Source organism: Neomonachus schauinslandi, chromosome 9, assembly GCF_002201575.2.
Source record: "Neomonachus schauinslandi chromosome 9, ASM220157v2, whole genome shotgun sequence".
Classification (NCBI taxonomy): Eukaryota; Metazoa; Chordata; class Mammalia; order Carnivora; family Phocidae; genus Neomonachus; species Neomonachus schauinslandi.
In genome coordinates, this window is record NC_058411.1 from 11,038,214 (window position 1) to 11,065,921 (window position 27,708).

At 40.2% G+C, this 27,708-nt stretch overlaps 1 protein-coding gene across 2 annotated transcripts in view; it reads right to left on the bottom strand.

Moving 5' to 3' along the window:
* Positions 1-4,386: 4,386 nt before the first annotated feature.
* GOLGA5 (golgin A5) overlaps positions 4,387-27,708 on the bottom strand; it is a 41,756-nt gene continuing 18,434 nt past the window's right edge. For both annotated transcript variants that reach the window (XM_021679649.2, XM_021679648.2), the window contains exons 7-13: positions 25,204-25,374; positions 22,659-22,787; positions 19,685-19,783; positions 17,724-17,949; positions 14,812-14,917; positions 6,147-6,210; positions 4,387-4,858 (exon numbers count right to left, since the gene is read on the bottom strand). In XM_021679649.2, the coding sequence (XP_021535324.1) occupies positions 4,778-4,858; positions 6,147-6,210; positions 14,812-14,917; positions 17,724-17,949; positions 19,685-19,783; positions 22,659-22,787; positions 25,204-25,374 (876 nt within the window). In that variant the 3' untranslated portion in view covers positions 4,387-4,777. The remainder of the gene's footprint in view (positions 4,859-6,146; positions 6,211-14,811; positions 14,918-17,723; positions 17,950-19,684; positions 19,784-22,658; positions 22,788-25,203; positions 25,375-27,708) is intronic.

The window sequence follows — 27,708 nt, forward strand, 5'->3', positions numbered from 1 at the left end:
GAGACCGGAGTGCAGAGTAAGATGTGTGATGGGGCTTGAAGCTCAGAGGTGGTGAGGACCAGACCATGCATGGCTCCGATGTGCATCAGTTTCCCTTGTTGGGGTGCAGGCTCCATGAGGGCGGGAGCTGGGTCTCTGCCTTATGGTCCAGCCCAGTGTCTCCCAGCCTTTTCTGTCCTCGTCACTCCCCTCCATGAAATCTCAGTGCCAGGTTGCCTGGTATTCACGGCACATACACCTGGGCTTTACATACGAAAACAGTGTTTTTGCCCTCCTAAGAACCAATTTTCACCCCCTTGCTGGTGATATCGGCCCGTTAGAAAGCATGATCTAGCTGTGATTCCATTTAAGGTTTTAATTAATTCTTGAATTCAATTGACTTACACCATATTTGTGAGTTCAAGCAAATTGCTAGTGGCTGAAAAGTGTGCACGCACCAACCTTACTACTTTATGCAAACTTCGCCTAAGCATCACTCCTAGAGGGGAGAGGTCCAGTGGGGAAGAGAGGGAAATTTGGTATGAGGAACAAACCTAATTATATGCAGCTGTTGCTTTGCCGGACTTCCAAAAATTGAACCTGAGTATCTTTCTGCTTTCAGAAGTCTTCTCCACTGTCTTTTGGGAAAGTCCATTAAGCATGACTGAAATTTCCCTGATGATTAAAGCAGCAGTATCCTCGGGTCACCTTTTGGTTTTGTTATTGTAAACACTTACGGCCTTTCTCCTTTTGGGGAAACCCTGGCAACCCGCCCAGTCTGAGCCCTCAGCACTGTCAACATACCCAGCTAGTTAGTTGCTCTTTTTTGGTCTGGTTTTAGGAACCAGACGCATTGCACGAATGGGACAGATGCTGAGCGAAGGTCTCGGAGCACTAGAGGAAATGTGCAGGAGCTTGGTGCTCTGCCTGATGCAGCCAGTGAAGTTCAGTGAACATCAACTCAAGGCCAGTGATGGGCCAGGAATTGGTCTAGGCACCGAGGATACAACAGTGGATAAAAAAGGGCAGTCCTTGCCGTCTGGGGATCAGAGATGTCCAAAAACATTGGGGTTTCTGAGGTCTGACCGTGCGACAGAGGTGGTGCCAGGAAGTGAGTCATCCTGCACTTGGTCAGTCAAACCTGGGACACGTTTGTCTTCAGCTGTACTCTTGGATTTCGTTTCATTTTTGTTTGTTCTTGGCTTGAACAAACATGAGGAGTTAATAGTGAATGTGGAGACCGAGAAGTTGTGGGGGAATGCACAAATTCATTGATCTGGTATTCTTCGTAACTACATAGGAAAATGTAGTCACCCGCCTCGGGTTCAGCCTGTCTTCACCGCAACAAAATGAAATCTATACTATTCATCATTTGCGTGTGGAGCAATTGTAGCCTGTGGATTTTTAAATACAGATTTTTTGAAGTTTTAAAATTTAGAAAAGAAATTTAAAGGAATTGGTGGTTCAAGGTCAGAGGCGGTTACTAAGGAGAAACAAAAGGATTTCACATTCCAAGTCCTTACCTCGGGCTATAGGTCGCTACCATACTGACCGCACCGCTCTCTCTTCCCTCATTCTGCTCCAGCCACGTTGGCCTCCTTGGCCTCACCAAGCCTGCTTCCATTCCAGAGGCTTTGCCCTTATGTAAGCTATGCCCAGGAAGCCCACTGGGTTGCGCACGGCCCACCCCTGCACTCAGGCCCTGTGCCGGGGTCACTTCTGCAGAGGACTCCCCAGTCCCCTCCCCTACCTCTCTCTGTACCTTCACATTGTTCTTCCCAGCATTTATTATCAAGGGTCATGTTATGCATATGTTTGGTCTGCCTTCCCACTTAAATGTAAGCCCCACCAGGGCAGAGACTTGGTCCCTGCTACTCCCAGTTCCTAGAAGGGATTAGCACACAAGGCACTCATAATTTGAATTACTCTGTAGCCTGATTATAGCTTAAAATAAAACTTGACCACTCACTTTTTTCTTTGAGATATCTTCTATGAATAAGGCTTTGAAGGTAACACACTTGACGCTGACATGTTCTTATAAAAAAAAAAAAAAACTTACTTATTTTGAGGTCTTGTGTGTTTGAGTCTTAGAAGTGTGAAGTTCATTTACTCTGTGTTCTTCTCACTCAGGAAAGAGTTAATAGGAATACTAGTTAAACATGTTCAGCATAACCACTAAGACATTTTTCCTCAATCATTTCTTTCCTCTGACCAATCACAGCCTAAAGAGCCTGCCTTAGGCCGTCAGTCCCTGACTATGCTCTTTGGCTTTAACAGTTCTTTCCTTCTACTTCCATCCTACCAAAGTGCCAATACGGGCCTTTTCCAATACAGCCGGCCTCTTGCCACAGACAGCTAGCACCCAGTGAGGCATATTAGAGTAGTTTGGGTTTTTGCCTCCACAGGGTGAGTTGGATTCTTAAGGCTTCTTAAGCTGAAGCTGGACTGCCCAGCTCCAGACAGCCTATCCCCTCCTCCACCAAACAGGCCGTTTAACATGTGTTTACAAAACCCATGCTTTTCCTTTGATGGTTTTGTTTTGTAGCAACCGAAATGATAGCTTTTGGTAAGCACAAAGTTTAGAGAAAGAGAAATATTCTTATAATAATAAAACAATCTTATTTTCTAATTGATAGCTATAAATACAAAGCAGTATAAGAGTTCTGATAATATATGTTAACATACATATATATAATGTATGTATATTATACACTCTATGTATTATATATATGTATATATATATAACATCTTTAAATGAATACACTGGATAGAAAAGGAAAATGATTGGCTCTCATGCAATCCTTTTAATTAGGTCAAGGTTTCGTGCTGAGGATAAATGAAAGGGAACACTTTTTAAAATTCCCCAGTTGTTAGTGGCTAAGAATACTGAAACTGAAACTCAGTTAAAAAGTAACTTTAGAAAAATAATCTTGGAAACACTTTGTCAAACTATTTCCAAAGCCAAGAAAGTGCAAAGACTGAAAAAAGATTTAGAGGCATCCCTACAAAAGCCAGGAGGACACGCAGAGATGGGAAGTCTGGCAGGACACGACGATGAAGCATGTGCTGTTTTCCATTTTAAGTTACGTAACCTGGTTTTAATCATTTTCCAGGAATTTTTCCAAATTAGAAGAGAGGAAAAATCACCTTTAAAAGATATCAGTAAGACTAAACTTTTACTTTATCCTGTTTGAGATCAACCCTGGCCTCACAGCTCCACTCTGACAGGCCATCACACCCGAGTTAAGAACAGTGACATAAACCCGCAGACTGAATAATGCGTCTCTACCCCCAATCTCTCATCTCTACTTTTAGCTGATGTGGCATTTCTGCCTTTTTCATTCACGCTAAGTTGAGAAAAAGCTCAAGTCTACATCAGATGACCTTCAAAACTTCATTTTCTGATGAAAAATAAGAAACATATACATTTCCTAGGGTATCAAAACTTTTGAAGAATGTATAGGTCAATTAAAGTCATAGTACAGATGTCATTAAGAACAGAAACTCTGGTCAGGTTTTCAGTTGGGCACCAGCAGACGTTTTCAACAACATTCCTGATAGGAAGAACTACACCCCTGCCCAAGATCTACATGTATTAATCACACGTGAAGAAAGACCACCAGTAATCAGAGTACAAAATAAGAATTCCGACATGTGGAGGAAAAGGAAAGCCAAAAGAGACATTATACTGAATTTAAAGCAAAGAAAATGTCTCTTTTTAGAGAATAACTCTGCAATGTCTTTGCACGGAGTGTCTTAAAAGTGCAAAGGTTGATAAAACAGATTTCATTCCTAAATGCTACAAGCAGGGTTGTCTTGAGCTAACCCAAGGTACAGGCTAGAGAAAAGGAGAAGAGGAGGACAGTGGATGGGTGCATAAGAAGCAGAGGAAGCTGGTACGGTGGGGATGGGAGGGAGAGGTGCATACAACGGAGCAGGGGCAAAGCACCAGGAATCACTTACACGTGACGCCACTGCTGATTTCTGCTCTACTCACTACAGTTCGTTTGGAAAGGTCCTATTTAATGGGGATGAGAAACTATTACTTTAAAAAAGAAAAATGCGGGCGCCTGGGTGGCTCAGTCGTTAAGCGTCTGCCTTCGGCTCAGGTCATGATCCCGGGGTCCTGGGATCGAGCCCCATATCGGGCTCCCCGCTCGGCGGGAAGCCTGCTTCTCCCTCTCCCACTCCCCCTGCTTGTGTTCCCTCTCTCCTCGTCTCTCTCTGTCAAATAAATAAATAAAATCTTTAAAAAAAATAAAATAAAATAAAAAAGAAAAATGCATAGTAAATTTTATTTATGTGTTTATACGAAAACTTATACCAATCAAGTCTTTAACATGTAAGAAGTAAATCCATATTTGCAAAGCTAAATATACGAAAATACAAAAGCAGACTGAATTATCAAAAAGAAAACATTTTATTTGTATCACTAAATACAATTGGTTTCCCTGATTATAACCCATAATGCGTGTCACCTAAAATAGGATGGTCTGTACAGAGGTGAACAAACCCAGCAGGTCTATGTGTATACAAATATACACTGAACCTCTGACTTCAGAAAAAGCAGAGCTGAGCTTATTAAATTATTGTCTGTCTGTTTTAGAAACTCTTACCATTTGAAGGCAACGAGAGGAAGATTAGGTAGCAGAGTACTTGTATAATAACTTAACGAGTTAAAAGGTTGTAGTGATGAAATAACCTTGTGCACCATTCTCAGCAATTTCAGCCAACGGGTCCTTTTGCAGATCCCAAGTCTGAAAAAAGACAACCAATCACTGAAGTAACTGGGCTCAGTTCATTTGCCATGTGGTTGGTCATGGTGCATTTCTGGTGTATAAGTCAATAGAACAATCATGACCCAGAGGTGAAGCAAAGCCTAAAGAAAGAGAAAACAATTTACAGATTAGCCAATAAATCAATCTTCACCAAAGGCCCGCTGTGTCGTACCCTGGGGGCGGGAACCATGTCTTGTCTTTGCAGTCCTGTGGTTAGCACTGGGTCTCTGCAACCTTGCAAGGGCCCAGTACCTGTTTACTGGATAAATAATGAAGAAACAAACATGCAAACAAACGAGCTAAGTGCAATGGAGGGTAACGGTTTGGATACCTACACAATTCTCAGTTGAGAATTATCAAAGTCGTTAGCACATTCATAATATGCATGGGTACACATAAATAACCAATCAGGTGATTATAATGCAGAGTAGATGCCAGGATTAAAATTGCTAGATACACATGAAGTTGGTTGCAAAGGCTTTTTAGAACAGAGTCATGGTGAGTGTTTTTGCAAAAAGGTTTAGCCATGATTTGGTGAAGAGGAGATGGGAAGACATTCCTGACAGGAATAATGTGTCAGGCTTCAGAGGCTGATTTAGGGTCTAGCACAGGACCTACAGTGAGGAACGTGCCCTAGCTCCCTCACGACAGCGCTGAGTATGACACATGGCACAGGTGTTCGTTATCATCTCTAACACCGGGAATCCACCTGTGTGGCGCCTATTCTAAAACCTTCTTGATGCTGTTCAATTTGTTTCTTTTCCTCTCTCCATCCCTCACTTCTTAAAAAACTTTTTATTTGAAGGAGTAACTCTTCCCTCTAGTGGATCACATAGAAATTTCTTTCTAAGTAAGCTTTTTTCTTTTTCAGGAAGACTGCTTGTCTTAACTAGACGTCCTCACTCAGAACAGTTAGAAGACTTTTTAGGGTCAAAGGACACATGAAACAGTATCCCAAACCATGGTGACCATTGTATTAGAGCTAAGAAATTGGAAAGAATGAAAATCAGCCTTGAGATCCTTTCAGAATATAAAGCAAAACAAACAAAAATAATAAAAAAATAATCAAAGAAACTTTACATCAACATAAAAATGAAATCAATTGTTTTGCACCATATTTTTGTCATTAGAGGGGCTCAGAAGTGGAGGGAACTATTAAACTGCATTACAGGTAAATTTATTGTAGGACAAGCCTTTGAGCAATTTATATTTTAGATGTAATAACTGTAACTCTACTTGCATCCTTGAGAAAAAAAGTTTTAATGACCAGAAATGAGTTCTATTTTCTTTCAAAACTAATTACTGGACTTTTAGTCAAAATGATCAGCAGCTGAAAAAAACTTGTTAAAAATCAACTGTAGCATTATTTTTTCAAATAAGTTTACTTACCATATATATAATTACAAAAACTCGTGCTATGGGGTATCTCCGGAGAAAAATTCCCAGGCGGATGCTGTGCAAATGGAGGTGGGGAGGGGGGGGAGGAGAGAAAACAGTTACACTCAAAGCACATCTTCCTGTGGTCATGGCTAATGATGCTTTTTAGCATTTCTCTCATTTAAACTATTTATGTGGCCACCATAAAAGAAAAATCATTTTACAGTAGATTGTTAAATGACTACTTAAAATAACCATATGGAAACATCACAGTAAATACTTTCTCTACTGTTTGTGGCTTGACTGTTAAATACAATCTATTTCCCTTAATTCTTCAGCTACAACTATAGGAGGCAAACTCTCTAAATAATTTTTCTTTTAGAGACCAAAGAAGTTAGAAGAAAGGGATAAGGCAAGTGTCAACACATGAATAGGAAAAAGAGTCTGTTTGGTTAACAAACTTGCAATAGCTAATCTGGAAGCTGGTGCACCGACACATCTTCGAAAAGGCTGAGAACTATAGAAACTCAAGTAAACACTTAACTAAAGTAAATGTGGGAAGAACATGAAGTCCAGACCTGACTACTCATGCCTCTTTGCAACATTTTTTCCCAGTCAAGATAGATACACACACAGGCAAAATACACCTTTCTTCTAGGCCTTTCTGCTTCTTTCACTGCCATCAGAATAATGCCTTGTATCTAGTTTCTCTAAAAATTATAATATAGGTTGAATAAATGAATAGTTGAAATAAATGTGCTTAATAATCTGGACATTACGACTATGGCATCTTTGGTCCATGGCCTCAAGAACCTAAGCAAATCATCCTCTTGATTTTTAACATCACAGCTCTATTCTGACACAAAAAGAAAAGACTGCTCTATTTTGCAACAATTCATTATAATTGTGTTTAATTATAAACACTAAGAAGCAAAAGAGTTCTGTGGATTATTTAAACATGAAGTTTATCAAGGCAAACATACACTGTTAAAACATTTTCTTCATAAGGTGCATATCTGCTAGTATAAAGAAGTTACACATATACAATAACATGTATACAAATGATAATTACTTACATAGTATAAAGTATATATTAAAACGAATACTGTTCACTTGTACATACTGGCATCTTTTATTCTCATCACATGATAAAGTAATGAAAGAAAATATTCCAATGGATGTATTTACATGAGATAGAGATTTTCTCACTGAAATCTGTAAGAGTTTACCATAGAAAGAAGAGAAATGTGGTTAGGGAGCAAGACGGCAGAGGAGTAGGAGACCTGGATTTCGTCTGGTCTCAGGAATTCAGCTGGATAGGGATCAAACCATTCTGAACACCTACAAACTCAACAGGAGATCGAAGAAAAGAAGAGCAACAACTCTCTGAACAGAAAAGCGACCACTTTCTGGAAGGTAGGACGTGTGGAGAAGTGAATCCGAGGTGATATTCAGGAGGATAGATGGTGGGGGAGGGGGCCTCCGTCGGCCGCTTCTGGCAAGTGATAGAGCCGCGGAGCACAAAATCGGAACTTTTAGAAGTCAGCTCCACTGAGGGATGTCACTCCAGTGACTAAGCGGGGGGTGGAACCCTCACGGGACAGTGTGGGCTCAGGACCCTCGGGGTCACAGAAAGACCGGGGGTGCCTGAGTGTGGCAGAGCTCCCAGGTATCGGAGCGGGGAAGTCGGCTGCAGAGATGGAGCCGAGGCACGGGCTCTCAGCTCGGGGTGGCCATAAGCTGTGATCCGCGGCACAGTCGGGCCACTGCTCCTCCAGCAGGGACCCAACAAGCGGCAGATCCGGGGAAACTCCCCTTCCTCCCCCGGGAAGAGCGGCGTGGGAGCGCACCGCAGGGATCTGCTGGGTTTGGAGACTCCACATGGGGTCGGGTGCCAGAGAAAGAAACGCGCAGTCACAGGCTGGGTGAGCACGGAGTGCGGCTGGAGACCGGGGAGACAGGAGTGACTGACTGCTTTTCTCTGGGAGCTCACTGAGGAGTGGGGCCCCAAGTTCTCAGCTCCTCCGAGGTGGAGATTGGGAGGACCGCCATTTTCACACTCGGCCTCCAAAGCTGTATGGAAAGCTTGCAGACGAGAGCAAACCCGAACAGATTACTTAGCCCGGACCCGCAAGGGCGGGGCAATTCCGCCTCCAGCAAAGACATTTGGGAACCGCGGCAACAGGCCCCTCCCCCAGAAGATCAGCAAGAACAGCCAGCCAAGACCAAGTTTACCGATCAATGAGAACAGCAGAACTCCAGCGCTAGGGGAATACTGCACATAGAATTCATGGCTTTTTTACCATGATTCTTTAGTCTTTCAAAGTTATTATTATTTTTTTTTTTTTGAATTTTTCTTTTTCCCTTTTTCAACCAACATCTGATCAATCCCTTTTTTTTTTTAAAGATTTTATTTTATTTATTTGAGACAGAGAGAGACAGAGAGAGCACAAGAGGGGGTAGGGTGAGAGGGAGAAGCAGACTCCCCGCCAAGCAGGGAGCCCGATATGGGACTTGATCCCAGGACTCCGGGATCATGACCTGAGCCGAAGGCAGTTGCTTAACCAACTGAGCCACCCAGGCGCACCCTCTCAATCCCTTTTTTAAAAAAACATTTTTATTTTTCATTGTTAGAGTCATATTCTATCCCTTCATAGTAGTTAGCCTTATTTTTGGCATATATATATAAGTTGTTCTCTCTTTAAAATTTTGAGATACAGTTTCTTCTAACAGATCAAAATATACCCTAAATCTCTAGTGTATGGCTTTGTTCCAGTCTCCTGCCTGAGCACATTCTTTTTTTTTTTTTTAAATCCTCTTTTTTTTTTTCAAACAACTTATCTTACCAATTCCTTTTATAAAATATTTTATAATTTTCATCTTTACAGTCATATTCCATCCCTTCATCGTATCAACCCTTATTTTTGTACATATGTAAGTTTTTCTTTCTTTAAAATTTTGGGAGGCACTTTCTTCTAACAGACCAAAATACACCCAAAATCTAGTGTGTGGCACTGATCTATGTACCAGCCTGATCATATTTGATCATATTCTGTTTTTTGTTTTGTTCTGTTTTTGTTTGTTTTTATCTTTTTCTTTTCTCTTTCTTTCCCTTTCTTTGCCCCCCGGCTTCAGGTCTTTCTGATTTGTTTAGAGTATATTTTCTGGGGACATTGTTAGCCTGTTAGCATTTTGTTCTCTCATTCATCTATTCTCCTCTGGACAAAATGACAAGATGGAAAAAATCACCTCAACAAAAAGAACAAGAGGCAGTACCGACTGCCAGGGACCTACTCAATATGGACATTAGTACAATGTCAGACCTAGAGTTCAGAATCATGATTTTAAAGATACTAGCTGGGCTTGAAAAAAGCATGGAAGTTATTAGAGAAACCCTTTCTGGAAAAATAAAAGAACTAAAATCTAACCAAGTCAAAATCAAAAAGGCTATTAATGAGGTGCAATCAAAAATGGGGGCGCTAACTGCTAGGATAAATGAGGCAGAAGAGAGAATCAGTGATACAGAAGACCAAATGATGGAAAATAAAGAAGCTGAGAAAAAGAGAGATAAACTACTGGATCACGAGGGCAGAATTCGAGAGATAAGCGATACCATAAGATGAAACAACATTAGAATAATTGGGATCCCAGAAGAAGAAGAAAGAGAGAGAGAGTCAGAAGGTATATTGGAGCAAATTATAGCAGAGAACTTCCCTAATCTGGGGAAGGAAACAGGCATCAAAATCCAGAAGGCACAGAGAACCCCTCTCAAAATCAGTAAAAATAGGTCAACATCCCAACATCTAATAGTAAAACTTACGGGTCACAGAGACAAAGAAAATCCTGAAAGCAGCTCAGGAGAAGAGATATGTAACCTACAATGGAAATATTAGATTGGCAACAGACCTATCCACAGAGACCTGGAAGGCCAGAAAGGACTGGCATGATATATTCAGAGTACTAAATGAGAAAAATATGCAGCCAAGAATACTACATCCAGCTAGGCTGTCATTGAAAATAGAAGGAGAGATAAAAAGCTTCCAGGACAAACAAAAACTAAAGGAATTTGCAAACACAAAACCAGCCCTACAAGACATATTGAAAGGGGTCCTCTAAGCAAAGAGAGAGCCTAAAAGCAACATAGACCAGAAAGGAACACAGACAATATACAGTAACAGTCACCTTACAGGCAATACAATGGCACTAAATTCGTATCTTTCAGTAGTTACCCTGAATGTAAATGGGCTAAATGTCCCAATCAAAAGACACAGGCTATCAGATTGGATTAAAAAACAAGACCCATCGATAGGCTGTCTGCAAGAGACTCATTTTAGACCCAAAGACACCCCCAGATTGAAAGTGAGGGGGTGGAAAACCATTTACCATGCTAATGGACACCAAAAGAAAGCTGGGGTGGCAATCCTTATATCAGACAAATTAGATTTTAAACCAAAGACTCTAATAAGAGATGAGGAAGGACACTATATCCTATTTAAAGGGTCTATCCAACAAGAAGATCTAACCATTGTAAATATCTATGCCCCTAACATGGGAGCAGCCAATTATATAAGGCAATTAATAACAAAAGCAAAGAAACACATCGACAACAATACAATAATAGTGGGGGACTTTAACACCCCCCTCACTGAAATGGACAGACCATCTAAGCAAAAGATCAACAAGGAAATAAAGAGTTTAAATGACACACTGGACCAAATGGACTTCACAGACATATTCAGAACATTCCATCCCAAAGCAACAGATTACACATTCTCCTCTAATGCCCATGGAACATTCTCCAGAATAGATCACATCCTAGGTCACAAATCAGGTCTCAACCTTTACCAAAAGACTGGGATTATTCCCTGCATATTTTCAGACCGCAATGCTTTGAAACTAGAACTCAATCACAAGAGGAATGTCGGAAAGAACTCAAATACATGGAGGCTAAAGAGCATCCTACTAAAGAATGAACGGGTCAACCAGGAAATTAAAGAATTTTAAAAAATTCATGGAAACCAATGAAAATGAAAACACAACTGTTCAAAATCTCTGGGATGCAGCAAAGGCAGTTCTAAGAGGAAAGTATATAGCAATACAAGCCTTTCTCAAGAAACAAGAAAGGTCTCAAATACACAACCTAACCCTACACCTAAAGGAGCTAGAGAAAAAACAGCAAATAAAGCCTTAACCCAGCAGGAGAGGAGAAATAATAAAGATCAGAGCAGAAATCAATGAAATAGAAACCAAAAGAACAGTAGAACAGATCAACAAAACTAGGAGCTGGTTCTTTGAAAGAATTAACAAGATTGATAAACCCCTGGCCAGACTCATCAAAAAGAGAAAGGACCCAAATCAACAAAATCATGAATGAAAGAGGAGAGATCACAACCAACACCAAAGAAATACAAACAATTATAAGAACATACTATGAGCAACTCTATGCCAGCAAATTAGATAACCTGGAAGAAATGGATGCATTCCTAGAGATGTATCAACTACCAAAACTGAACCAGGAAGAAATAGAAAACCTGAACAGACCTATAACCACTAAGGAAATTGAAGCAGTCACCAAAAATCTCCCAAAAAACAAAAGCTCAGGGCCAGATGGCTTCCCAGGGGAATTCTACCAAACATTTAAAGAAGAATTAATACCTATTCTTCTGAAACTGTTCCAAAAAATAGAACTGGAAGGAAAACTTCCAAACTCGTTTTATGAGGCCACCATTACCTTGATCCCCAAACCAGACAAAGATCCTATCAAAAAGGAAAATGACAGACCAATATCCTTGATGAACATGGATGCAAAAATTCTCACCAAAATACTAGCCAATAGGATCCAACAGTACATTAAAAGGATTATTCACCATGACCAAGTGGGATTTATCCCTGGGCTGCAAGGTTGGTTCAACATCCACAAATCAATCAATGTGATACAATACATTAACAAAAGAAAGAACAAGAATCATATGATCCTCTCAACAGATGCAGAAAAAGCATCTGACAAAGTACAGCATCCTTACTTGATCAGAACTCTTCAGAGTATAGGGATAGAGGGTACATACCTCAATATCATAAAAGCCATCTATGAAAAACCTACAGCGAATATCATTCTCAATGGGGAAAAACTGAGAGCTTTCCGCCTAAGGTCAGGAACGCGGCAGGGATGTCCACTATCACCACTGCTATTCAACATAATACTAGAAGTCCTAGCCACAGCAATCAGCAACAAAAAGAAATAAAAGGCATTCAAATCGGCAAAGAAGAAGTCAAACTCTCACTCTCTTTGCAGATGATACGATACTATATGTGGAAAACCCAAAAGACTCCACCCCAAAACTGCTAGAACTCATACAGGAATTCAGTAAAGTGGCAGGATATAAAATCAATGCACAGAAATCAGTGGCATTCCTATACACCAACAAGACAGAAGAAAGAGAAATTAAGGAGTCAATCCCATTTACAATTGCACCCAAAACCATAAGATACCTAGGAATAAATCTAACCAAAGAGGCAAAGGATCTGTACTCAGAAAACTATAAAATACCCATGAAAGAAATTGAGGAAGACACAAAGAAATGGAAAAACGTTCCATGCTCATGGATTGGAAGAACAAATACTGTGAAGATGTCAATGCTACCTACAGCAACCTACACATTCAATGCAATCCCCATCAAAATACCATCCACTTTTTTCAAAGAAATGGAACAAATAATCCTAAAATTTGTATGGAACCAGAAAAGACCCCGAATAGCCAGAGGAATGTTGAAAAAGAAAAGCAAAGCTGGGTGGCCTCACAATTCTGGACTTCAAACTCTATTACAAAGCTGTAATCATCAAGACAGTATGGTACTGGTACAAAAACAGACACACAGATCAATGTAACAGAATAGAGAGCCCAGAAATGGACCCTCAACTCTATGGTCAACTAACTTTTGACAAAGCAGGAAAGAATGTCCAGTGGAAAAAAGACAGTCTCTTCAACAAATGGTGTTGGGAAAATTGGACAGCCACATGTAGAAGAATGAAACTGGACCATTTCCTTACACCACACACAAAAATAGACTCAAAATGGTTGAAAGACTAAATGTGAGACAGGAGTCCATCAACATCCTAAAGGAGAACACAGGCAGCCTCTTCGACCTCAGCCGCAGCAACTTCTTCCTAGAAACATCACCAAAGGCAAGGGAAGCAAGGGCAAAAATGAACTATTGGGACTTCATCAAGATAAAAAGCTTTTGCACAGCAAAAGAAACAAGTCAACAAAACCAAAAGACAACCGACAGAATGGGAGAAGATATTTGCAAATGACATATCAAATAAAGGGCTAGTACCCAAAATCTATAAAGAACTTATCAAACTTAACACCCAAAGAACAAATAATCCAATCAAGAAATGGGCAGAAGACATGAACAGACATTTTTCCAAAGAAGACATCCAAATGGCCAACAGACACATGAAAAAGTGCTCAACATCACTCGGCACCAGGGAAATCCAAATCAAAAGCTCAATGAGATACCACCTCACACCAGTCAGAATGGCTAAAATTAACAAGTCAGGCAACGACAGATGTTGGTGGGGATGCAGAGAAAGGGGAACGCTCCTACACTGTTGGTGGCAATGCAAGCTGGTGCAACCACTCTGGAAAACAGTATGGAAGTTCCTCAAAAAGTTGAAAATAGAGCTACCATAAGATCCAGCAATTGCACTACTGGGTATTTACCTCAAAGATACAAATGTAGGAATCCGAAGGGGTACGTGCACCCCGATGTTTATAGCAGCAATGACCACAATAGCCAAACCGTGGAAAGAGCCAAGATGTCCATCGACAGATGAATGGATAAAGAAGATGTGGTGTATATATATACAATGGAATATTATGCAGCCATCAAAAGGAATGAGATCTTGTCATTTGCAACGACATGGATGGAACTGGAGGGTGTTATGCTGAGCGAAATAAGTCAATCAGAGAAAGACATGTATCATATGACCTCACTGATATGAGGAATTCTTAATCTCAGGAAACAAACTGAGGGTTGCTGGAGTGGGGGGGATGGGAGGATGGGGTGGCTGGGTGATAGACATTGGGGAGGGTATGTGCTATGGTGAGCGCTGTGAATTGTGCAACACTGTTGAATCACAGATCTGTACCTTTGAAACAAATAATGGAATATATGTTAAGAAAAAAAAAAAGGAAGATAGCAGGAGGAGAATGATGAAGCGGGGGAAATCGGAGGGGGAGACGAACCATGAGAGACGATGGACTTTGAAAAACAAACTGAGGGTTCTAGAGGGGAGGGGGGTGGGAGGATGGGTTAGCCTGGTGATGGGTATTAAAGAGGGCACGTTCTGCATGGGGCACTGGGTGTTATGCACAAACAATGAATCACGGAACATGACATCAAAAACTAATGATGTAATGTATTATGATTAACATAACAATAAAAAATTTAAAAAAAAGAAGAGAAATGATCAGGGTTAATCATCTTCAGTAAGACACAAGCACTGGCCAACCACATAGAGCAATCTCATGAGATTGAAATATCGTGAGAGGAAGTAGGGAAATATCACTCTAAATATCAGCTCTGTCTGAAGGGACTCACTGTGACTGAAGCCACCGGAAAATGGTACAAAAACAGCTGACAATCCCTCACTCATCATTACTGCCCTTGCTTACCTAAACTGGTCAATTGAACTAGCAGCTTTTCGGACTTTTCCATACATTCCTGCCAGATTTGTTTCTGCATCATTAAAAAGAACAGGAACATTTCGGAGCCGTGTGCCTGTTTAAACAAGAAAATAATGAATTAATGTACAAACACCAAAAGCAATGTCCTAACAAAATCATAGTTGAATATATTATTGTATTATAAATGGAAGAAATTCTCAAGGCCAACTTTCTAAGCATTACACAAAGAAGGTGCAGCCATAAAGAAAAGATAGATAAATCTGATTATATAAAATATTTAAACTTCCATATCCACAAAAATAAAAATTAAAAAACTAAAAAAATCATTTCCCCATGAAATTAGCAAAAATTGAAGTTTACAAATACCAAGTGTTGCCAAGAGTCAATATTAATGAGCACTTTCTTCCTGTGCTAGCAAGAGTGAGGCCAGACACCCTTTCTACAATGCTGATGACTCCCAGCTTTGTATCTCCAGCCTGGACCACCAACTCCAGACTCATCTAATCGTCTGTTTTGTTTCCATCTGGATGTCTAACATCACCTGAAGCTCAGGTGCCCAAAACCATGATTCTGACTTCCTGCCCTCCCTGCCAACCTACTCACCCTGCCATTTTCCCCATCTCAGTACATGACAACATTGTTCCATCAGCTCAGGCCAAAACCCTTGACTCCTTTCTTTCTTTCAAACTGCACAACCAATCTACCCGCTCTCCTTTAAAATAAACCCCTGCAAACCCCAATCGGGTTTTAGCTGCCACCATCCCTCACACACATTAATATGATGGCTCCTCTCTGGTCCCCTGCCTCCACTCAGCTCTCTGCATTCTATTCTGGACACAACAGCCAGAGGCATCTTGCTAAAATGCAGTCAGTCACCCCTCTCCAGATCCTTCAATGGCTTCCTACTTCATTCAGAGTAAAAGTCCGTACACAGGCCAAAACAGTCTCTTCCAAGTTCTCTGAATTCCCCTTTGACTACTCTCCCCCCTCACTCAGTCTTCTCCAGCTGCACTGGCCTCCTTGCTGTTCCTGCAACATGCCAGCACTGCTCCTACCTCTAGGCCTTTGCACCTGCTCTTCTCTTTGCCTGGAAACTCTTCCTACAGACCTCCTTCTAGTTTACCATCACCTTACCTCCTTTGGGACTTTAATAAAGTGCTTTATTTTGCCTTCTTTGGTGTGTGTGATTACTAGTGAGACTGAACATTTCTCTAATCAGAAATACCATAATTTTCTTCTAGTTTTTCCATGTTTCGATTTAATATTTAATTCTTCAATCTGACAAGGATTAATTTTGTGTGCAAGTGAAATGAAGGTTTAACTTTAAACAAATTCCCCCCAGCTCACCAGCTAGTCTAGCACCATAATGATTCACTGATTTCTGACAGATTATTATATGTTTAATTCTTATATATTAATTAGGATCTTTTTCTGGGCTATTTTGTCACAGACTAGAATTTTTTTGTTTTTGTTTTTTAAAGTAAGCTCTAGAGGGCGCCTGGGTGGCTCAGTTGGTTAAGTGACTGCCTTCGGCTCAGGTCATGATCCTGGAGTCCCGGGATCGGGTCCCACATCAGGCTCCCTGCTCAGCAGGGAGTCTGCTTCTCCCTCTGACTCTCCTCCCTCTCATGCTCTCTCTCATTCTCTCTCTCGCAAATAAATAAAATCTTAAAAAAAATTTTTTTTAAATAAATAAATAAATAAAGTAAGCTCTAGAGGTGCCTGGGTGATTCAGTCAGTTAAGTATCCGACTCTTGATTTCAGCTCAGGTCATGATCTCATGGTTGTTAGATCAAGCCCTGCACCGGGCTCCACGCTCAGTGGGGAGTCTGCTGGAGATTCTTTCTCTTTCTTTCCCTCCCTCCCTCCCTCTCTCTTCCCCTCTAATAAATAATCTTTAAAAAAAAATTGATTTATATGAAAAGTTAAAAACCAATAAAACATATAAACATATACAGGAAAAAAGTCTGAAAGGAGATATTCCAAAATGTTATCTGAGGGGAACAGATTATTTGGATCATTTTATTATATTTTTGAGATTTCTTTTGACAGCAACCATTTTATCAAAAAAACATATATATAAAATAATAAGTTATTTTTAAAAAATTAAAAAAAACTTCTATTTATTTTTTTAAAAAGATTTTATTTATTTATTTGACAGAGAGAGAGAGCCAAGTAGGGGGAGTGGCAGAAGGAGAGGGAGAAGCAGGCTCCCCGCTGAGCAGGGAGACCAACGAGGGGCTCGATCCCAGGACTGAGATCATGACCTGAGCTAAAGGCAGATGCTTAGCTGACTGAGCCACCCAGGCACCCCTTAAAAAAACTTTTAATTTAAAGCCAAAGAACTGAGAGATTTGCTGAATGACTACTTTGTAGACTTTATGAAGCTCTAAGATTAAATACCTGATCTGCTGAAGCTTATACTGAAATCTAACATTTTTCTTGATTATGTATTTTGGGAATCTACAGATTTCTCTATTGAAATTATAGAGCATGGATATACTTATGTGACTATTAACTTTAATATTCATAATTACGGACTAGAAGATTTGTAAAACAAATCTTCCTTTAAGTTTCCCCCAAAGCCCCTTTCTGCCAAATTATCTTCCTTGTCATCAATATCTTGTTCAATGTCCTACGTATTTCATTATGATCACTGTTCCTCAGGTCTCCCTTCTCCAAGTCCCATACTTGGAGTCCACTGTCCCGTTTGCTAAAGATCATGTCAAACAGTGCATGGCTCAGGCCTCACATCAGGAGAAAAGCAGTGCTTTGCTGGATGGAGCTTCTTTTCAAATAAAAATGGTCTTTCTGTAACTTTTCAAAGTCATCATGTCTGAATTAGCAAGGTTGGAAATTAAGGCAATGCAATGTTCTTTTCAAATTCCTTTTTTTGTTACCTTCGCCATTATCAACTCCAGACATATTAATGGAAGACCCATTGTTGCTACTTCCACTGGCAGAGTTCACCTGCTGCTCGAGGCGCTCCAGCTGGAAGACCAGAGAGTTCTTCTCTGTGCTGAGACTCTCCAGCATGGTCTGCTTCTGGATGAGAGTCTCTGTTAGCTGATGGAGTCGGTTTTCTAACTCGGACTGACTACTGTTGCTTAAAGTTTTGTTAGTAAGCTGAAAGGCAAAGTGTTCATAAAATTATTACATAAAGTAAAAGTCATACAACATAGAATCTACATCCCCACATGTAAATAAAGTGTAGCATCATTCAATTTCTCAAAACTCACTGTCTACAGAAAAGATTTTCAAACTATTAACGGGCCACAAAATCAATTTGGTGGGTCACAATCCACATTTTAAAATAGTGATAGAACAGAATGGGACAGAGAGTACACAGCACATAGTATGTAAGAGTACTGTTCTGTGAAACTTCTGTTTAGTGTTGTATTTCTAAGTACATGTGAGTATCGAGACACAAGGTATACTTTACTTCTTACTGTGGCATCATGGTCAAAGATATTTGAAAGCATCGATCCACAGGACAGTGTGAACTTCTGGACCGGGATTCAAAACCCTCCATAACTCAGCAGCTGCGGCACAGTGCAAAGGCCACAAACTGAGGTTTTCACCTCTGCTCGGCAGTTTTCTAGCTATCTGACATTGGACAAATTGCTACACCTCTCTGTACACGATGTTCAGGGATACTATTCCATTCTAGTGAGTATCAGTAGAGTGGTATATCCCCCTGAGGTTTTAATTTGCTTCCCCTGATGACTGATGATTTTGAGCACCAACTTACATTCGTATTTGGCCACTCGTTTATGGGTTGGTTATTGTTTTTTGGCAATGTATGAAGATGCTGATCTCTTTTTAAAATTGTATAAATCAACTTCCTTTTATGAGACAAAGGTTTTCCTCTGTTCTTAGATAAAAAAATCTTTAAGAAATATCCCTCTAAGATTAATTCTTAAGTAACAAAAATAGCACAATATCTTATGCTTAGTAGGCACTCAAAAAACATTTAATAAATAAGGAATGTTTAAAAGGATTAAACCAATTGGTGGTTTATGGTCCTTTCTTTTGACTTTCTGCTAACAAGTCATGTTACCACTTATAAGCACTTCACAAAGGTAGGTGAGGGAAGAATGGAACACTGAAATCAGATGTTCCCAACTCTTACAAAAATTAAAATATTTTAAAATATTTTAAAATATTTTAAATTATGGACTACTATGAAGTTTGACAACTTAAAAACTAAAATTATTTGACTTTTTATGTTCAAACTAAGTCAGCAGCTAACTAAAAAATGAAGACTCAATTTTTATGTAAATTATTTAAATGATCAATGAGCTCATTATTTATTAAGTCAATAAATATAAGGGATAAAGGACAATGTGAACATAAGGGAGAAAAGGACAAGCTAGAGTTACAGGATAAGTGGATGCATGATTTTGTCACAATTAATGATAAGCATTGGTAAATCTGGGTGGTGGGCACATGTTATTTCTCATGTTTTACATTTTCAGAGTTAAAAAGAAGTCTTGGCGCCTTTATGAAAGACCTATCAACTGTTAATAGGAAGATTTATCATTGGATTTTTCTTAGGAAAGAGAAACGATAATTATGAAACTGGCAATCAGCACAACCAAAGGTATGAAATTTTGGGGTAAGTCACGTGTCCTCGGATGGCTCTGGCTAGAAGACACTTCTAGATGAAGAAGCCATAGAATACAGCAAACACAGACTAAAATGGCATTAGATGAAAATTCTGTATCAGATTGAAAGTAACATCTCACTGTTGTAACAGCAGAACTCCGTTGAAAATATGGGAAAAGGTCTTTCTATATCCTTTAAAAAAAATTAGCTTTGCAATGGTATCTTTTCCCAAGTTGTGAACACTCATTCATACCTGATTCCTAAGTTTTTGAATTTCTTCTTCTCGATCTTTAATCCTGCTTTGCAATGTGTTCTTTGTTCGATATAGATCTTCTTCTATGTAGTGGAACTCCTACAAAGTGAGACATGAATAAACAGAAGCTAAATCAGTGTTCCCCATTTCATCCCCAGCACCTACAACAGTTCCTGACACACAGGAGGCACTCAGCCAACACGCGCCACATCTATACTGAATGAACAAGTGAACAGACTTGGAAGGGTCTGATGAACAGTACTCCAGCATGATGTGTCAAGTCTTTCCATGGTCAGAGGTCTTCATTTTTCTTGGGTAGATATGTAGCGATAGAACTGCTGGATCACATAAGTGTTATGTCTAACTTAAAGGGAAAAACTTGCCAAATTGTTTTCTGAACTGGTTTCATATCCCTGCACCGTTTTGCATTCCCACGGCAATATGAGAGAGGTCCAGTTCTTCCACATCCTTCCCAACATTTGGTATCATCAGTCTCATTAAGTGTAGCTATTCCATGGGGACGTCCTGATATCTTGCTGTGGTTTCAATTTGCATTTTTCTAACAATTAATGGTGCTGAGCAGCTCTTCATGTGCTTATTTCTATCAGGCAGTATCGTGAACCTGTTTTGTCCTATCATAGATAAAAGAGGAAAAAAGAAATACCTCCGGGTTCACTAACAACTACACAAACCTGCTGCTGGTTTGTACAATGGATATGATGAGTCGGTGTCAGTTGGAATTTAAGAGCAAAGCACATGCCAGGGAAGAAAGAATAATTAGTTAACTAAGAATCTTCAAAAGCATTATGCTTGGGGCGCCCAGTCGGTTAAGTGTCTGCCTTCGGCTCAGGTCATGATCCCAGGGTCCTAGGATGGAGCCCCGCATCGGGCTCCCTGCTCAGTGGGAAGCCTGCTTCTCCCTCTTCCACTCCCCCTGCTTGTGTTCCCTCTCTCGCGGTGTCTCTCTCTGTCAAATAAATAAATAAAATCTTAAAAAAAAAAAAAAAGCATTATGCTTAACTGTGCAGATAAAGTAAGTAAGGGGAGCTGTATGAAGAAGTAAACAGAAGACAGGATCAAACTGCTAGACTACTTTAGAACATTTTTTTTTTTTTTAAGATTTTATTTATTTTTTAGAGAGCGAGCGAGAGAGAAACAGCATGAGAGGGGAGAGGGTCAGAGGGAGAAGCAGGCTCCCCGCTGAGCCGGGAGCCCGATGTGGGACTCGATCCCAGGACTCTGGGATCATGACCCGAGCCGAAGGCAGACGCTTAACCATCTGAGCCACCCAGGCGCCCTACTTTAGAACATTTAGTTCAACCTGCTCACTTCACGGGTGGAAAAAACTGAGATAAGTGAGAACAGAGAAAATGAGGCAGTAATTAGGGTAGGAGAACCGCAATTTACAAAAAGGTCTGCATGATTTCTTTTAAATCTCCAGGCTAGCACAAAATTTAAGGTTGAAATTATTTAAAAATAATAAAGAGCACTACAGGACTATTTAATCCCAAGACTAAGCACTTGCACCTAGAACATCTGATGACTAAATAAATAGCCTAGAGCTACATTCAGCTGCACTCGCCTCTACTGGACTCATTTTAAAAACAGGCACTGGCAGCGGATGTGGGAAGTCTATCTGCCATAATAAAATGAAAATTATCTCACTATCAAGAACATCAAATTTTTGCCTTTCAATATATAATAGCTCCTGGAATAAATTAAAATGCAATTTCTGGAAGGACAGCCAATTTTATAACTAAATTATCTAAGACAGCTTATGATGTATTCTGCAGGTGGCTACTCAATCGTTTTTCCTACCACTCAGGAAACAGATGTAAGTCATACCTTCGTACTAAAAACAAACATTTCTGATAACAGACCAGTTTCAGAAATGATAAATCCTAATAAAAAAGATCTTAAGAATATAAATACACAAAGCTAAAAATGTCATTAAGTGATGCACTGATCATTATAAAATAGTTTTCTGCAAAATGAAGAGAATACAGATTTTATTGTGAGGATAAAATAAGATCATGTATACTAAGTGCCTATAACAGTGTCATTATTCAATAAGTTACAGATATTATTAACATAAGATACAGCATCTTGTTCTGAGAATGTGGACGTAAGCATGGTTAACTGTTTTAATAAGAAAACTATTATGTAAGTATACTAAGGTAAACTAATTTGGTTTGGGGAGCAGACAACTGCTAACTGAACAAAGAAATGTAATTTTAAACATGATTTGTAAGAACAGTCTATAAATATTTCTCTTCAAACAAAGAGCAGTCTAATTACAGCACTAATGTTGTATTTAATATTTCTATTAAAAAATATTACTGTTGTCCCTAGAAAGTATAAATGTAATAAAATGTGAAAATCAACGGATGTTTTTAAGTTTTCCATACATACACACTGTGACAAAGAGATATAATAAAACACAGACAAGATAGTAGAAAGAACTCTGGGACAGGCATCCGGGTTCTATTCTATTCTCTAGTTAACTGTGTGAGGTTAGGCAAGTCTCATAGCCATCCTGTAGCTCTATTTTTAACCTGTGAAATAAACAGTGAGGGGGCTAGGTAGTAACAAGACAGGAGGGAACTAGAAGGTCCCATTTATCATCACCACTCCACACCCATTCTGTAAGAATTTCAGTAAGTTGCTTCACTGGAGAGTCTCCTCATAGGACTGCCAGCAAAGCATCTTCCTTGGTAATCATCCAACTAAAATTTTTACCCACAAGGTGCCTGGGTGGCTCAGTTGGTTAAGCGTCTGGTCATGGTCCCAGAGTCCTGAGATTGAGCCCCACATTGGGCTCCCTGCTCAGTAGGGAGTCTGCTTCTCCCTCTCCCTCTGCCCCTCTGCCCCTCTCCCCGCTCATGCTCTCTCACTCGTGTGCATGATCGCTCTCTCTTTCTCTCTCTCAAGTAAATAAAATATTTAAAAATAAATAAATAAATAAAATCTTTACCTGCTTCTGTCGCTCCAATTCTGCCTCCAGTTCCTGTTTAGATGCTTTCTGCCCAGCTATTTGGTCTTGCAGATCTTGTAACTGTTCTCTTGCTGATTCTGCTTCACTAACCTGCTGTGCCTCCATATCCTAAAATGATGAGCCTTATATGTGAAAGCAATCATTAACTGTTCATTTCAGCATTAATCAAGTAATCACTGTGCGCCATGAACTGGGCTCAGGAGGCACTAGAGGGAAAAAGACGAGTGAGACATGGTCTCAGCCTGAAAGGAGCACATAAACAGATGCTTCACTGTATGATACGGCAAATGGTGAGAGACACGGACAGGACACCATAGCCGCCACGGCGCATGAACCATATGGTTGAAGGAGTATGAGTCAACAGCGGCTCATTGGGAGATTATAGCTCTATCCAAAAGCTAACAATTTCCAAAGGAACAGAAACATAACATCAAAAAGATGGCCCCTGGAATTGCAGGTTATAGTTAGTTTTTGTGTGTGTGTGTCAAGTAGGAATATAACTTCTCTCTCATATCACCTGAGGTTAGCCTATTATTTCATTTTTAAAGCTTTATTACCATTACCTGTTTTTATATCTTTATTTCTTACTGCTTCACTTAGTGTCATTACTCTCACTTCTTCAAAAAACCACCTTCTAGATTTCCTGTGGAATCTACTAGTGGCAAAGAACATGACTCTAGATTTCTATATTTACCCCCTGTATGGGTTAACCATGTGTCCATCCATACAGTACTACAAGAGATTAAAACAGCATCTTAATTTGCTTTTTATCTTTTGGTACACTGTTTTATATTCATCTACACAAACTCTGGCATTTCATATACGGTTTGAAAGAACTAAAAATTAATGATACTCCAGATAATAATACCAGTGTGATAGTCTATATAGTCACAACTTTGTGGATTTAGAGGAAAGCAGCAATAAGTAGAATGATTTTCCCCTATCCTTGAGTTTTTGGGGTTAGCAGTAGGTAAACTAATCTCTGTCATCAATTTGACTTAATTAGACAAATTCTTGAGAGGCAGACAGTAGGAGCAGTGGTTAAGAACACATGTTCTGGAAAAAAAAACAAACAAAAACAAAACACATGTTCTGGAAATCAGACAGACTAAGGTTCTAATCCTGACTGCTACTTCACTATAGTTATAGGAAACTACTTTCCTTCTCTGTGACTGAATTTCTTCAAACTGTAAAATGAGAACATACCATCTCCCTTAGAGGATTACAGTAGGGAATAAATGGAAGACTGTATGCTGAGAGGTTAGTGCAATGCCTGGCAAGTTAAGTGCTTAGCTATTACAGTCATTAACAATTCTCCCATTTTGCTAGATACACTATAATCCTTACTGTAGATTTTATAAGCTTCTTGAGAAATGGTCAATGTCATCAATGATGCTGGGGTAAGGAAATTAAATAAAACAAGTCATATTTTTTATAATCTCACCCCAAATACACAGGTGAATAAGACAAGGTATGAACAGGATTAGCATCTATTCAGTTTCTAAGTTCACAGGACTGAATTCTTTGGCATTCAAAATTAATTATAGGAAAAAAAAAATCCAACCATACAGACTATAAGGATGACAGCCTTGAGGACCAGCTCTTCTACTTTACCAGTAAGAAAGAAATCCAGAAGTAACATTAGCTACTATTTGTTGAGGGCCTAATGCATGTTAGGAACAATGCTTGGCCCTTCGATGCATATCCCTTATCCTCAAGAAAACCTGTGTTTATCTCCACTTTACAGATGAGAAAACTAAGGCTCAGTGAGATGAAATATCTCGTGCAGGTAACACATCTACTAAGTGCCAAAGACGGGGCTTCTCTCCATATCTGATATTCAAGCCCATACTCCAGACAAGAAACCCTACCTTACAACTTCCGTACTTTCCTTTATAGGTCATGCACATCTTATGAACCAATAATTTGCTGAGTTAACACGTTTTTTTTTTTCTTTTAAAGAAGGGTTGTCAGCCTGCATTTTACCTTCTCTCGTTCTCAGAGACTCCTCCTATGATATTTACGTCAAAGACTCCATGTTTAATCTAAACAAAAGGTCCAATTTACTTTTGGATTAAAAACTGCAATTACACATAAACTATAAATCATAAGATTATTCGTGAAACTATAATTAAGGGACTGTCCCTGTGTCCATTCCAGTATCAGAAAACATCCCAGTTTTATAGACAAGCCCAAATCTCATTTGTGTTTTAACCACTGGATTGTTATAAGATCCATAAATATGAAGATTCTGTCTGGTTCCTTGCTCTAACTCCAAGCCTACAAGATGCCTGGCACATGGCAGGCACAGGGTAAGAATTTAACTAGTGCATCTAGTTAGCTACATGTTTGTTATTGCCAGGACTTCACAGTCCATCAACAGACAGGAAACCGATCGCCTTGGACGCACTGCTGCATGGTGACCACTAACACCCTTCCCCCAAAATACAGACTCCACCGCCGCTCACCTGTCAATCGCCGGGGTCAGTGGCTGGCTGTGCAGCGCAGCTGTACCGAATCTTACCTGTAATTCGGATCTCAGCTGATGTATCTGGCCCATGAGCTTCTGTATTTCCTCCTTTTGCATCTCCTTTTCGTGCCGAAGTTCTTCCAGCTCCATGCTGTTAGCAGTACTGCTATCGAGGCCTTCAAAACCAGATCCTTCCTTTAAGCTGTTAATCAATTTTTCTTTAGACTATGATAAAAAAAGAAATATCTTTAAGCAAAACAGAGATTAGCTCGTATACTGAATAACATCAATCTTACACCAACTAAGCCACTACGGAAATGGTCCAATTACGTTCTCCATCAAAGAAAGTCCACATTGGGATAAGAACGCAGCAGGGCCTTGCTGTACACCAGCCTTGGATTTTAGTATCCAAGACTATGTTACTGTTGAAAACTTGTTATTAACAAGATTTCCCTCGTATTTTCTTCTCATCCTTTCTCATGCTTTTTATCTCCATCATATGCTACTCAGCAAATATTTACAGAGCACAATGGGTTTGGCATTATGCTCAGAGTCCCATGCAATGAAGAGGTCTCTCATTTGAGATAGTACCCTCCGCCTTAAAAAACTGGAGGGAAGTTACAAGAAGGCAATAAACAAGTTGAGAGAGGCATCTGTAAGATTACTTGCAGAGTTCCAAAGAGAAGCCACTTACTGGGGAAGTGAAGGCTTTACCTGAAAGCAGCAGTTATGCTGATCCTGAAAAATGGCTAGGATTTTAACAGGTGTGGAGAAAACAGGACAAAGCATAAAAATGCAAAAGCATTAGGGAGTGTAAGAAAGTATTGTTGAGATGCGCTCGGACAGTATGTTAGGACCAATCTGTCGGGAGGGGCTTCAGATGCCAGGCTAAAATGTTTGACTTTTATCCTGGTGGGCGAAAACAAACAACTAAAAAAGTAGACAGGGAAGTGATATGAGCACGGATGCATTTAAGGAGGGTTAATGTGGCAGTGGTATAAAGTAGATGTTCACCAACTATGGCTGATGGGCCAGATCTGGCCTGTGGCCTATTTGTGTATAGCCCACAAGCTAAGCATGATTTTTACATGTTTAGATGATAAAAAAAATAAAGACAAAGAGTATGCGATGGAGACCACATAGAACCTGCAAAGCCTACCATATGTACTATTTGGCCCTTTACAGAAAAAGTTTGTGACCCCCAATGGAAAGGATAAGTTGGAAGAAGAGATTCGATGTGGGAAGACCAGTTTAAGAAGTGCTATATAATTCTAGGCCAGCAGTAAGGACTATCAGCTCTTTCACCTTCAATATGAATATCTGAGAGGCACTCTCCTCCATCAAAAATAGTTTTTCTTCTCACGTGGTAGGATTATGGGTGACTTCGTTAAACTTCTCTGCATGTTTCATATTTTCTGTAACACACATAATTCTCTCTCTCTGCTCCCACATGGCTAATGCCCAGACCCATGGGCTGAGCTTCAGGCCTCTACTTCTGATTGCCTTCCTAAAACTTTCACCTTGGTGTCACTCGGTGCAGTCAAATTCTGCAAACTCTTTGTCACTTGTCCTAGTGTCCATCAGTGCTAGCCGGATGTCTTTCCTGTGTCTCTGCTGCACTACCCAGGGCGTATCGCTCACATCTGAACCCAGAAAACCGGAGTCCTCCTAAGGTCTGCCTGCAGTTCCCCTTCCTCCAGTTGAAACCCCAAGTGTCACACATCCCACCTCCTACATGTCTCTTAGCTGTCCCATCTGTCACCCTCACTGCCACAAATTAGACCAGGTCCTCATTACTTCACACCATTAATTCCGATACTCTCCTCTTTACCCTCTCACCATCCTATCCTCACCCATCAACGTCCGCAGCAATTTACTGAGCACCGCCTAAGGGCCTGACCCAGTGCCAACTCTCCTCTTCACCGCAAGTCCTCACGCTGCTCAGTCTCTCACCTCTCACCCCTACCACTACCTAGGAGATAAAAATCAAAACTCCTCTGCACAGGATGCGAGGCCCTCCATGGTCTGGCTTCTGCCTGTCATTGAGTTTTCTCTCCCCGCTTTTAGTCCCTAACCCTTCACGCTCCAGCGGCAGGGAACCAGCTGCCATCCACTAAAGATGCTGTGCTCCCGCAGACCCCCTTTGCTCTGGCACAGCTGTTCTATCTGAAATCTCTTCCCTACCACAAGCCCTCCTACTCATCCTTCAAGTTCCTCTTTATACAGCATCTCCAGTCATTCCTGACATTCCCTGGCAGATTTTAAGGGCTTACTGCATCAATAACTTCATCACGTCGATTACCTCAGTGTCTTTCTGCCAACTGAACGCTCTTTTCAGAAAGAAAACACCCCCCCAGCATCTATCATAATGCCTCATTAGAATAGTTAGGTGCTCAATAATAAATTAGAGTGACACAGCAAAAGTAATCAGAACAGTTTGGAGGAGATGGGTATGCTGTCTCATGAAAGTAGAATCAAAATAGTGCTCACACGCAACGGGAGGCAGGAGATAAAGGAAAAAGGTGGAGTCAAAACGTCATCGTGGTTCAAGCTCTACTG